At 35.7% G+C, this 12,936-nt stretch overlaps 1 protein-coding gene across 8 annotated transcripts; it reads right to left on the bottom strand.

Moving 5' to 3' along the window:
* Nucleotides 1–6,801: 6,801 nt before the first annotated feature.
* LOC110644909 (uncharacterized) lies at nt 6,802–12,494 on the bottom strand. 8 transcript variants are annotated; one of them, XM_058143790.1, is made up of 10 exons: nt 11,962–12,217; nt 10,706–10,767; nt 10,409–10,609; nt 9,489–10,328; nt 9,105–9,396; nt 8,590–8,799; nt 8,222–8,395; nt 7,781–7,975; nt 7,557–7,670; nt 6,802–7,405 (listed from the first exon to the last, which is right to left on the bottom strand). In XM_058143790.1, the coding sequence occupies exons 4-10, from the start codon at nt 10,289–10,291 to the stop codon at nt 7,052–7,054; spliced, it is 2,142 nt and encodes a 713-aa protein (XP_057999773.1). In that variant the 5' UTR covers nt 10,292–10,328; nt 10,409–10,609; nt 10,706–10,767; nt 11,962–12,217; the 3' UTR covers nt 6,802–7,051. The 8 variants fall into 8 exon arrangements, with proteins under 8 accessions (XP_057999773.1, XP_021653573.2, XP_057999774.1 ...); XM_021797881.2 differs by lacking the exon at nt 10,706–10,767 and having other exon boundaries at nt 11,962–12,056; nt 12,150–12,215; XM_058143791.1 differs by lacking the exons at nt 10,706–10,767; nt 11,962–12,217 and adding an exon at nt 12,331–12,488.
* Nucleotides 12,495–12,936: the final 442 nt, after the last annotated feature.

Raw genomic sequence — 12,936 nt, 5'->3', positions numbered from 1 at the left:
AACATAGGGTTACATCCACGGGCATGCCATCTTCCACTTTCAATAATAATAAATCATCATTCCAAGCTCAAACTATACTACCCATTAACCCAATTACACCCTAAAGATCACGTACTACTCATAGTAAATACGTTAGTTAATCCTCTCAATCTCCTCTAGACATAACCCAATATATTTACTATTACAACTACTACACTATAAAGGGTGTTTTTAACTACATAGGCAAAAGCTCTCTCGCCAATGGATAAAAATCCCTTCATCTTGAATTTTATGTCCTTTCTCTATGTTAGGCGGAAGCCTCTGTCCACTGTAATGGGTAAGTACCCCTGGTCAATGGACAGAGCCAAATCCTTAGCAATTGGTAAAACCCCCCTCTATAATGGGTGACAACCCCTCTCCATGGGCAAAGCCACTCCCTATGGGGGAAGCTAAATAACCTTTCCACCATTCTTCTATTTATAGTGTTAATTTCCTCAATCCTAATCTGATTAGGAGTCCCACTCATAGATGGCAAGGGGTCGGGTGTTTGTGGGTACTCGATCTGACCGAACCCTAATAGGACTGGTTTGGTTATTATATAATCGAGTTTGGGACAGGTTCGGGTTTAAAAAATAATACCCGTGATGGGTTTGGGTTCGGGTTTGAGTTTTGCATATTGTGTATCCGTTACTCGAACCCGTGTATATAAATACTCAACTCAACTCAACTAAGCCTTTATCCCAAAAATTTGGGGTCGGCTATATAGATTCTCTTTCTCCACTTTAAACGATTTTAGGTTAAATGTAACATCCTCACTATACGTTGTCTGTACGTACTACTGTTCTGATGACTAAGGTTGTCCGAGCAGGCAGCTAGAATGGGGACAGCCAGAGTACAGACTGTCAGAATGTCTGGAACTACATTTTGGTGATAGTGAGGAGACATAAAATGAAGGAATACAAGGTAAGAAAATACAACAAAAATTAAGAAAAAATAAAAGAGAGGAAATGAAACTAGGTTAAATGAGCCGACATCGTAGCAATGGGTGACCGCACTGTGAAGTTACGGCGGGGACCGTTGACTAGCCCTGGACCATGGGGAACCCTGAGAAACATTTTCTAAACCTAATTAAAGGTCTACTGAGGTATAATTGACATTGGAAATGTCAAAGAAAATTAGTAAGTTAGTATAAACGAAAAACAAAAATTAAAGAAATCGCTCGGTCAAGGATTTAATTAGTGTTACAAAAAAATTTGAAGTACAACCCGAAGAGGGGCATTTTGGTCATTTGACACCTAGAGTTGACTTTTGACCTAAGGTCCATTAAAAATGAGTAGTATTAAATTTTGAAAACCCCATGAAAAATAAAATTTTATGTGTAGTGAAATAAAGGAAAAATGAGGTGGGTGTAATTAGAAATAGGAAAACTTGAATTATCATTATTATTTAAATCAACTTAGTGGAGTATATAAGATATTAGATGACAAAGAATCCCACTAACAAGTTCATCTTCTCCAATCTTCTCTTTATGGCCGAAACATATTCTCTCAAAATCTCCATGGAAGGTTTCAATCAAAGCTCTCAATCCTCACTATTTTTCCATATAAAACCATAAGGTGCCTTCACAAGAACTTGTCCTTACCTCATGGGAAATATATAGGCAGCAAAAAGAAGAGAAAATTTCAAGGTTTTGTCAAGCTCAAGTTGAAGTAAGTGCTAATTTTCCTTTCTTCTTTAATTAATCTTTGATTTAAGGTTGAGGTGAGTTGAATGACTAAGAAATTGGAAGAATTGGATGAGTATTTGATGGAGCATAAATTCGGCAGCCATGGAAGCTTTCGGAAAGTGTGTGATTTGTTCATGAAATTGATGATTAGTGAGGTTAATTAAATAGTTACATGTATTAGGTTTTAATGATATGTGAAATTTTGAGGTTGATTAATGTGAATTAGGGTTTGATTTTTGATTTAGAGACTTTGGGTGTAATTACTTGAATTTGGCAAGGTTTGTGTAATTGTTGAACTTTTGGGCAACCTTGATTTCCATGAGAATTGGTTAATTCATGAATGTAAGTGAGAATTTATGATGTTGATTAAGATGTTTATAAGTACTATAAATTGATTGATTGTGCTAGGTATAAATTAGGACAATTTGAATTAGTATTGACCAAAGTATTGAAGACTTTATGTAATTGTTCAACATTGGCAGCCTTAAGGACATGGGATATTGTTAATTCCATGAATTTGAATGGTAATTTTGATGGTGGTGAATAAGTAAATATAGGCTATGTATTGATTGATGGAAATAATTGTACTAGAGTTTGATGGAATGTGTACATTATGTTAATTTTGACTTTGTGAAGTAGGGATGTATATTGTGTAGTGAGGACTTGTATAAACTGCCCAAAATGACCATAATGAGATGTGATGAATGATTAATTAATGTGATGAATCCAGAATTTAGGTATGGGAATTAAAGGATTAGGGAATTGAATGTGTATGGTTTGTGTATTTGAAGAATTTTATGAGGATAGTATGCTTGTAGAGCTATAACCCTAATTGTGTGACCCCAATTGGTATTAGGCCAATTGAAGGTAAAATTAGACATATAATGAACCAACTTTTATGTAGAAACCTTGTCAAAATTCTGTCCAAAAAGTGACTCAAAAAGTGACCTAATCCGGAATTGGTAACTTATAACCCATAATTTTTTATCATATGAATAGTAGTTAATCAAATGACCATAACTTACTCAAAACAGGTCCAAATGACCTGAATTTTATACCAATGGAAAGCTTAGACATAGGGCCACAACTTTGGTGAAGATCACAGAACCCAGAAATGTCATTTACTAAGTCAAATTGCTTGTACAAATTAAGGTATCAAAACTATCCAGAATCATTGCAACCCAGAATTTGACCATATGAGCAGTGGTCACTCATTTGGCCATAACTCACTATAAACAAGTCCAAATGACCTGAATTTTATACCGATGGAAATCTTAGACATAGGGCTACAACTTTGGTGAAGATCACTGAATCTAGAAATGTCATTTACTAAGTCAAATTGCTTGCACAATTTGAGGTATCAAAACTGTCTAGAACCATTGCAACCTGAAATTTGACCATATGAACAGTAGCCATTCAATTGGCCATAACTCACTCAAAATAGTCCAAATGACCTGAAACTTATATCAATGGAAAGCTTATATATAGAACTATAACTCTTATGAAGACACCAAAACCTAGAAATGACCAGAACTAAGTCAATTTTCTTGCCCAATTTAGGGTGTCAAATCTGCCAGAATTGAATTTGACATAAAAATGACCTAACTTTGCATTAAAAATGCAATCTGTCCAGCTTTAGTAAATTGACCATATCTTGGTCTATACAACTCAGAATGACAAGAAATCAGTGGCAAAAATTCAATAAGACATAAACCTATAAATTTGCTTCTTTGACCAGAAACTAAAAACTAAGGGAAACAGAACATTGAGCTAGATCAATCCAACATACCAAAACTGAAAAATTGACATTATCATGCAATAAGCCTTAGAAATAAAATTGGTAATAAATGCCAACTTGTGAGAATTGTAAAATTTGCTATATTGGCAACATATTGAAATGCAAATTGTGACATGTTGATATTAGAATCAACATATCCATGATGCATAAAAAGGTCAACATTTTCATTGACCATTAAAAGGCACAATGACCTATAAACCTTAAAATAAAGAATTAAATGTTTAAGTTTGTAAATGCCCTAGTATTGCCTAGTTGACTAGTTTGGATAGGTTGGCATGCCAATAGGCACTGACAGCTATACTGTTAATAGCCTATGGCTATATGGATTATGTTTTTAATAGCCTATGGCTATACGGATTTTAATAGCCTATGGCTATACAGATTATGTTATTATACTTGGCTTATTGCCTAATTGATTATATGGCTTTTTAGCCACACTGTTTGCACACCGGGAGACACTTTGTGACCAATGGTGTGACAGCCTGAGGTACTAAGTACCCAATGCTATTTTAACCGTTTATCCAGTCTGGATAGTGTATAGGCTACACGGGCAGTCAATTAATACATTATTCAATTCAGGCAGTTAAGTTAAGTATAATGAAATTTCAGTATAATTAAATTAAGTATTGAATGAAAGGAGTAAAAGAGATTAGCAATAGAAACATAACAAAAATACAATTTGCATAATCGTAGAGACTTAAAATATAATACAGTTAGAATAATTTGTATACTAGGTATTATTACTAAAAGGTTATAAGCTTAGCACTTTCAAAGAGGAACAAACTAGTATATAAGATAGTTGATACTAAAAATACCATACCAAATTAAATTGATTCTTGAGTATCCGAATTATGATTTATTTCTTTCTTTATTTGTATATATTATTCTATTGTTGTATTATTGCACCACTAAGCAGAAATGTTTAGCGCGATGGAATTGTTTCCTCCCGCAGGTACTGAAGGTAAAACCAATAGACAATTGACTGAGATTTTTGGAGTCTAGATCTGCAGAGGTGTCAGAAGAGTTCAAGGTTGTCACCTCCTCAGTAATGCATGTAGATAGGGCTCACATTAAGCATATAATGTATTTTGTATATTTTAATTATTTCTTATGTTGTAATTCAAATTAAGAAATTGCATTGAGTAAGTTTGTGATGTAATTAATTTGTATAATATGTAGACTGTGAACTTATGTAATTAGTTGACAAATTATGTTACTTAATGGAATTGAACATTTTGATATATGAGTTGATTCTGAATATGAAAGAGATTGAAATTGTGAATATGGAGAATATGTGATATTTACTACACTAGTCAGATTTTAATAAACAACGTTAGTGCCTAAACCATTTCTGAATAAATATATCAAGAACTGAAATGAAATAAGATAAGATCAGGTGCTCCGGCACTCTGTGTAACACGCCTTGCTCAGTTATACTGTAGACGGGTGAGGGGTGTTACATTAAATCCTCAGAAATGTGTAATACTTCTAGGTCATGTTGTACTACTCTTCTTTAGGTCAGTTTAGGTCTACCCCTCCTTTTCTTTCTATCCTCTAACCTAATGTGCTCTACTTGTCTAACTGGAGCCTCCGTATGTCTACGCTTCACATGACTAAATCACCTCAATCTCCCTTCTCTCAACGTATCCCCAATTGGCACCGCTCCTACCTTTTCTCTAATACTCTCATTACGAACTTTATCTAGTCTAGTATGGCCACTCATCCATCTTAACATTCTCATCTCCGCAACTCTTATCTCAGACACATACGACTCCTTCAGTGCTCAATACTCACTACCATATAACATGGCCAGTCATATAGCTGTACGGTAAAATTTTCCTTTCAACTTATTAGGAATCTTGCGATCACTTAAAACTCCCATGACACGTTTCCACTTCAATCATCCGGCTTTAATCCTATGACTAACATCCTCCTCACATCCCCCATCTACTTGAAGGACTGAACCGAGATATTTAAAGTGATTACTTTGAGACAATACCACTCCATCCAAACTAACTCCTTCCCTATCATCAGTTCGGCCTTCACTGAACCCGTGTATATAAATACTTAATTAAATATAAAATATATATTTTTTATAATAATATTTATAAATTTTTATATATTTTATTTCATATAAAATGAAATTTAAATATTTCATGAGATTATTAAAATTTTAAAATATAAATTATTAATAAAAATAATTTTTTATGCAAAATATTAACTAAAATATGTAAAATTAAACGGGTTCGGGTAATAATAATCAAGTTTGGGACGGGTTTTGATAGTTGAGAATAAATTTTAATCGAGTTTAGGATGGATTCGGGTTTTGATAATATTAATTAAGTTCGAGTTCGGGTAGGGCAATTTTCGCAGGTACCCTATTCATTGTTATCCTTGATTCTACTCAATTTAGGAATAATACTAAAATAAGAGTTCTATTCAATATAAGAAATAATACTCCATCCTATTGAGAAATATTTCTCCCACTCAAATTAGGAAAAAGTCTCTCCAAATCTCACTAGGATTTTAAGTCATAAATCTAACAATTACCTTTGCTTGCATAGAGATTTGCTATTTTAAGTACTTAAGGATCGGGTAGGGTTGGCACTTGTTTTGTTTCTTTTTAAATATTAAAAGTACCAATGTGCTCTTCATTCAACAACAGCTGAATAATATATTACTCTCAAAATCTCATCAACTTTTATTCCCCATTGAAAAAGGCGAGGACACACGTAAGGCTGATTCTAACTCTCTACCGCTAGAATTTTCCTGCTATGCTAGATGTCTCAAATATGAGCATGCTGTGATTGGTATTTGAATCCTAATCAGAACTCATTTTGACTACTTTGATTCTCTCACAACTCATTCATTCAGTTAGACCCTCATATATTTAAATAAAAGAAAGTGTGAGCTCACATATTCTATCTACCAATGTATCAATTGCATCGCGTGATAACTTTATTTTGTATGTACTACGCTCATTTGCTTTATGCTGTAGACTTATAGATACTATTAAATTAGTAGTCTAATGATCATAAACAGACCGAAATAGGCTCCCCATAAACGGTTCTGGGCCCTTATGGGCCTTAGTACCATTGACCGTGGCCAGTTTTGGGCCTGAACAGATCCTAGGCCGGGCCTGAACCGACCCTAGGCCAGCCCTGTGTGACTGAAATGCTGCTCTCGTTGAAGAATCAAATGTGCAGCTTGTACCAGATTCTGCCAATTCTTGCAAATAATTCATCCAGGACTAGGAACACCCGAATGAAGACTTGAATGTAAGCTTCAAAACCGAGAATTAGAACTGTAAAACCAAATAGATACTTCTATTGAATGAAATAGAATTTCTTTTTTATCTCACATGATGCTCAAATTGATAGCAAGCTCTGTCTAATATACAAAAAGAGCTGATGAATTGAACTGCATTTGGACATTCCTGAAACTGAAATCACTCCCACATTTTTTTTCACTGCATATTTTCCTAGTGTTCTCATTTTTTTTACTTCATATTTACTTATTTGAAAAAACATGTACAACAGAGCCAATCTTCACATTTCTGCAGACCACACCTCACGAAGGAGTTCGTACCTTGCATTTGTGACACCATAACCTGTATGTTCTGTGTGCTTTCCATTTCCGTTTCCATTTGATACAATAGATGGAGAGGATGGCAATTTTTCAATTATGGATGTAAGAGGAGAATCCAGTTCTTCGAGTTCTTCATCACTGGTATATCCTTTCCTCTGCACAGTAGATACATTTCTTGACAGCTGCGATCTTGATCCTACCTCTGCAACTTTTTCTGCTACATCAGCAGAGGAAGGAGGTGTGTACACGACTGGGGCAGCTGTATAAGGGAAGTTTCTTGCAGATTCTCCTGACAATCTCCACTCCACAATGCTCTAAAACAAGCAATGAACAGACAGAATAGCCCTTTCTATAAATTCTACAATTCTTTTGAGTAGCAAAAATTTTCTTTAGGTCTTATGTGCAAATGTTGATGACATGTGGTTTGCATAACATTTTGCCATTTAGAGGGAAGCAAAATCATACCTCTGCATTCAAAGCCTCTAATACATCTCCAGGTACAGCATCCGTACAGAACTCATCTGGAGTAAAGTTGCAAAGAATCCGCTTAACTAATGGGAGATCTATTGATGGGCACACCTTTGAAATGTGAAGAGGGAGAAGCAAGCAAGTCAGAAATTCATCTATTTAAGAAAGAAAACAAAGTGAGAGACTTTTTCATGTAGATGTGCTATGATTATAAAATCAACCTCCATTCTTATTGATCGGTCCATGAGCATGTCTTTTGGAAGCATCAAAAGGTCACTCAAGTCGTTCAGAAGTTGGAAGGCTTTAGGTCCACCATCTTCCCTCTCTTCATTGTCGCAGCTGTGCTGATCTTCTTTCAAGGAATCGTCAGTGTCCATGCCAAACATAACAGAAAGCCATCTGGACCAAGTACCAACCTACATGGAAAATAGTGCATTTTATTTCCAGTATCATGTAGCCATATCATTTGAAAGTGAAACTCATTTCCCAGAAAAATCATTGGTGCAGTCAGTAAAATAGCAAATTCTCAGGAGATTTGCACAGAAAAACATTATTCCATTGGCAAATATTTCTGGTTATTTACACTCTCCTAGAAGTAGCGGAAACATGCACTCAAGAAATTTATCATTTTTTACACCACTTTTTGCAATGTGAATACTTACAGAATTTTTCAGTTGTGCACCAGAACCAAAGCTCAAGTCCCCAGCTGGAATAGGCAGAACTTTTGCATCTAAAATAGGATCTGACACAGGGTCAGTTGGGATCTCATGGGCTGACTCACGCAATATAGCATTAAACATTGCCACATCTAGTCTGGCAACACACTGTTCCATAACCTGATCAAGAAATCATATCCAATCAGCAAACAGAAGCAAAGAGCTGATAAGAAAGTTGATCCAGATTATAATCTACTAAATAATCAACTACCGCTAGATATTTCAGGAGTCGAACATATAATGCCATGTCCTTATGACCACATAGAAATTGAACATACTGATGAAGAAAGAACAAAATAATATGAAATGTATACCATTCGTGCTATGATGGGCAAGCAACCACACTCATGGCCTCCTGCTCTAACGGGACAAAGCCGTTGAAAAGCATCTCGAAAAGCATTCTTCCATAGGTTGACAGAAAAGCTGCCTTGCTGCTGATCACCTAAGGCTGGTCCCAACAACCTTCCAAAGGATTTATTGGAGGAAAAATTCCCACTTGGAGATTGCATATGTGGAGTCAAAGCCTGAAAATTGGAAAAACACAGTGAGGATATTCACAAGGATTACTTACAAAGAATAATCTTAACTGAACCTTCTCATAATATTAATTATGAGAACTACATTGATAGTAAAAAAATATGATCTAGTTCAACGAGAGTATCTTATTTAACAATTGGCACATTGCAATCAAATGAAATCACAGCCATGAGTCTATCTTACCAACCAAAAATTTGCAGAGAGGGTTTGTCTGATACTCTGATTAGATGATCTATGTTCTCAAAAGAAGCATCAAAATAAACAATAACTGATAATAGTCTACAGTTCTTACCTGCCACCATACTGACTCAACTATTCGAGAAAATATCCATGATTCAACTTTTTCTAATGCAGCCGTGTAGGTTCCTGTCTCTTGCCAATCATCTACAAGCTGCATAAAACCATTAGCCTGTTTACTTCCAGAACTACCCTTCCATTTAAGAGTCGTAGGCTTTCCTTCACTTTTCTTGGTGCCTCCATTGGACTCGGCAAACCTTGCAAGTGGGCTTGAGTGACGTGAACTGCCAAATGCCTGACAAATGATCTCCCTCAGCACAATGGTGTTGGACAGCCAGAAGGTTAACCTTAACATGCAGAAGATAATATTTTTAGTCTACAACAACTGGAAGCAATGATTTAAAACAGCTTTGACAAAAACACATGATAATTTACTTGCCTAGGAACATCGTTACCACAGGACTTAGCAATCAAAACAAGTCCTGACACACTGTTTTTTGCAATTGTGGCTCGCTTATCTTGAGTCCAATTCTTACAAGCATGAATGTAGAGTCTAGAAAGGCGTCGTGCAGGTGTATGCACCTTATGTGCTGAGCTCCCATGCTCTGGGACTACAGAATATAATGAAACTTCCAGAGCAGCAACTTCTCTGAGCTCCTCTTCAAGTTTCCCAATTCTCATTTCCATCTCTTCAATTCTTTGATTTAAAGCTGCCTCATCCTCATGTTCACCATTTTCTTCAGCATCAACAGTTTCATTGTCACTTGCTATACTCTGAGTACCATTTGAAGCCTCGTCCAAAACTTCTATTTCTTTTATGTCTTCAACAGGCTTATCATCAGAAGCTCCTTCAGAAGAGTCTGAAGGTTTAGTAGGAAGTTTCATATCTTTAGAATTTTTATCCAAAGAATTTTTGCTAGTAACTCTAGATGATGCTTTATTTGATTTTGCAGGTTTCTTAGCAGTGCTATTTGCTGCCTTGGTTTGAGATTTACTATTTCCACTATTAGATCTCACTCTAGATCCACCAGAACTGTCTGAGGAATCCTTATTACTAATACTTTTAGGTACTCTTGAAACTCTTTCTACTTTCTCATCATCAGCCGTCAATGAATCCCCCTGCAATGATACTGAATCTTTTATTGTCTCAGTAGCCGGTTCCTCTTCCTTCCCCTGCTTAGGTTCTTTTTCTAAATCACTCAAACGATCATCTAAGATCTCATTGTTCACTTTGGCAATCATGGCATTGGCTTTTGGATCTTGAGGTGCCTCCTCAAACCTGTTGACATCATCCACATAATGTATAACCAAGTTTTCATAAACTTCAGAGGGCTCTGAGCCCGTGTTGGAATCACTTACTAAAGTACTGGAGTCCGATTTAGCATGCAAATGTTTGGATTCATTTTCTTTTCCACTCAATGTTTGATGTGGTTTGCGTTCTCTCTTTTCAGTTTTCCCAGAGCGCTTTGATTGGCCATTATTTGGAGTTCTCCTCTTGTCTGTCTCTTTCATTCTTCAGTTGTTTGACCTCTTCCAAATACAAACAAATGAATATGCAACCTGTTGTAATGGAGAAAACACAAAGGGTTAATATCCTTATTGGAATTCTGATAAAATACCAATACTTGATGCAATGGTTCATGCATTTTCACCCACTTATCAAGAGCTGACTTCCTCAACTTATAACATTCAGAGAAAACTTGTTCTGCCCCTTTACTCTGATATCGAAATGTTCCAAGAGTGAGTGTGCAATAACAATTTGGTTCACTAGGTAACAAATTAAACCAAATACATCATCTCTCCTTAAAGTAGTTTTTGAAGAAAACTATAATAGTTAACAATTATTGACTTGGATACAGAACTATTCCAAGGCTAATCACTTAAAATTTAGCATTTAGAATCTATAAATAAATAAATAAATAAAAACAATGATGGTACAAGAACACTCATGGGATTCCTTTAGCGCTACATGTAGAAACCATAAAAACAGGGCAAGCCGGACCAACAATAGGAAAAATAACAGTTTGTGGAATTATGAAAATCTGAAAAAATATGATGGTCCAAGGACCACTTATGGGATGCCGTTAGCGCTAAATGCAGAAGCCATAAAAAGAGGCCAAGCCAGACCAACACGAGGAAAATAACAGTTTGTGGAATCATGAAAATCTTAAAAAATGATGGTCCAAGGACCACTTATGGGATGCCGTTACATGTAGAAGCCATAAAAAGAGGCCTAGCCAGACTAAAAAGAGGAAAAATAACAGTTTGTGGAATCATGAAAATCTAAACAAAAAAAAAAAAAAAAAAACCACCATGATGGTCCAACTCCAAGTACCACTTATGGGATGCCGTTACCGCTACATGTAGAAGCCATAAAAACAGGGCAAGCCAGACCAACAAGAGGAAAATTAACAGTTTGTGGAACCATGAAAAACTGTTTGCTCGCTACAGTTGACAATAACCAAAAGTAACACTGCACTTACTAAAAGTAACAAGCAGAGCAATCAACTTAATATTGGTGGATGATTACACTCACTCTACAAATGGAATAAAATCAGTAAGAATATCTCAGTGTGGAGGCAAACATAAATGGGAAGGAAAAAGGTTCAACAGTGGAAAAGCAACATGCCGTTCAAAAGACGTCGTGTTTTACTTTTTATAATCTACTGACATGATACATACAATTCCCAGCCATGAAACCAGAGTCAGAGAACACAGTAAACGCCAAAAAAGCATAGAAATCTACAATTTCTACACTACCATTCTAATCTAACTCAATCTCACTGTGAATCAAACATTCAATCTAGCATCTCAATTACCAAATGAAAACAGTTACAAAAATCAGATCTGTTAAAAAATTGCCATTAATGTATGAAAAGAAATAAGAAATCCAAGAATTCAAGTCAAGAAACCTGAAAAAATCACCGGAAACCAAAAGTTGAAGTTCAAAAACAAACTTGTGCTGAAGCAGAACGGAAAGGAAAGAACACAAACACCACAAGAAAGACTGCAAATACACAAAATTCAGATTACATAATTCAAATAGAAAGCGAAAACTCAAACGGAGAAAGGCAAGATCTAATCGAAACGAATCTATCACCAAAAGAAAAAGATTCCATTCCTCAGATCACACAAATTCTCGAAAAACACGCCAAAAATGCATTTCTCTTCGCGTTGTCATTTGTCAATCTACCAGCTGTTTCTTAGCCACAGACCACAGAAGCAAAGCGACAAAAGAACAGCAAATAAAACGACAGTAAAAAGAAAAGAAAAGAACTCACTGCAGCTTTTTGCTCTGCTTCGAAGATAGTAATGAAGCTTCACAAGTCTTCTTCGGGATTAACAATTCTTTCTCTCTCTAAATAAATACAACGAAGTGGAAATTAAGTCTTTCTCTCTCTAAAGAAGTGAAGAAATGGATGCAGAGAGAGTGCGGGAACGTGATGGCATTTAAAAGGTGGTGGTTTCTATAGAGTGGAAGAACCAAGTTTGTGACCGGAAGAAGCTGTCGGTGGGTGACGAGGTGACCGGGAATAGCCGGTTAAACTTTAGCGCGTTACTTGTAAGTTTTATTGGTATACCTAAACTGCCATTATTGAGGTTATTGAATTACCAGAAAGTCATTTTCTGTGTTAAGTCAAATACTAAAATTAAACCGTTATGGAAAGAGAAAAAGGATTGAATTTGATCTGTGGAAGGTGTGGAGTAGCCATCGTTGGTTGTTTTCAGGATTTGATGGAATTCTCGGAAGTAAGAATGGGTCACCATGCGTGTAGATTCAACAATGCAGGTAATAAGTTTTAGCCTTAAGAGAATTATTTTGAAGATTGTAATGTTTAGAATTTAAGTCTTTGTCAGAATTATTTATGAAAAGACCTGTAAAAAAA

Source organism: Hevea brasiliensis, chromosome 3 (genome assembly GCF_030052815.1).
Source record: "Hevea brasiliensis isolate MT/VB/25A 57/8 chromosome 3, ASM3005281v1, whole genome shotgun sequence".
Lineage (NCBI taxonomy): Eukaryota > Viridiplantae > Streptophyta > Magnoliopsida > Malpighiales > Euphorbiaceae > Hevea > Hevea brasiliensis.
The sequence above is the reverse complement of the archived record's forward strand: the minus strand, read 5'-3'. Positions and strand labels throughout refer to the sequence as shown.

What these genes read in the sequence shown, in the direction of transcription:
- LOC110644909 (XM_021797877.2), bottom strand. Translation starts at nt 10,561, where the DNA reads ATGAAAGAGACAGACAAGAGGAGAACTCCAAATAATGGCCAATCAAAG. An exon ending in GTGCACAACTGAAAAATTCT is followed by an intron (nt 7,976 to 8,221) that starts GTAAGTATTCAC and finishes TTTTCCATGTAG; the next exon opens with GTTGGTACTTGGTCCAGATG. An exon ending in TAGAGGCTTTGAATGCAGAG is followed by an intron (nt 7,406 to 7,556) that starts GTATGATTTTGC and finishes TGCTTGTTTTAG; the next exon opens with AGCATTGTGGAGTGGAGATT.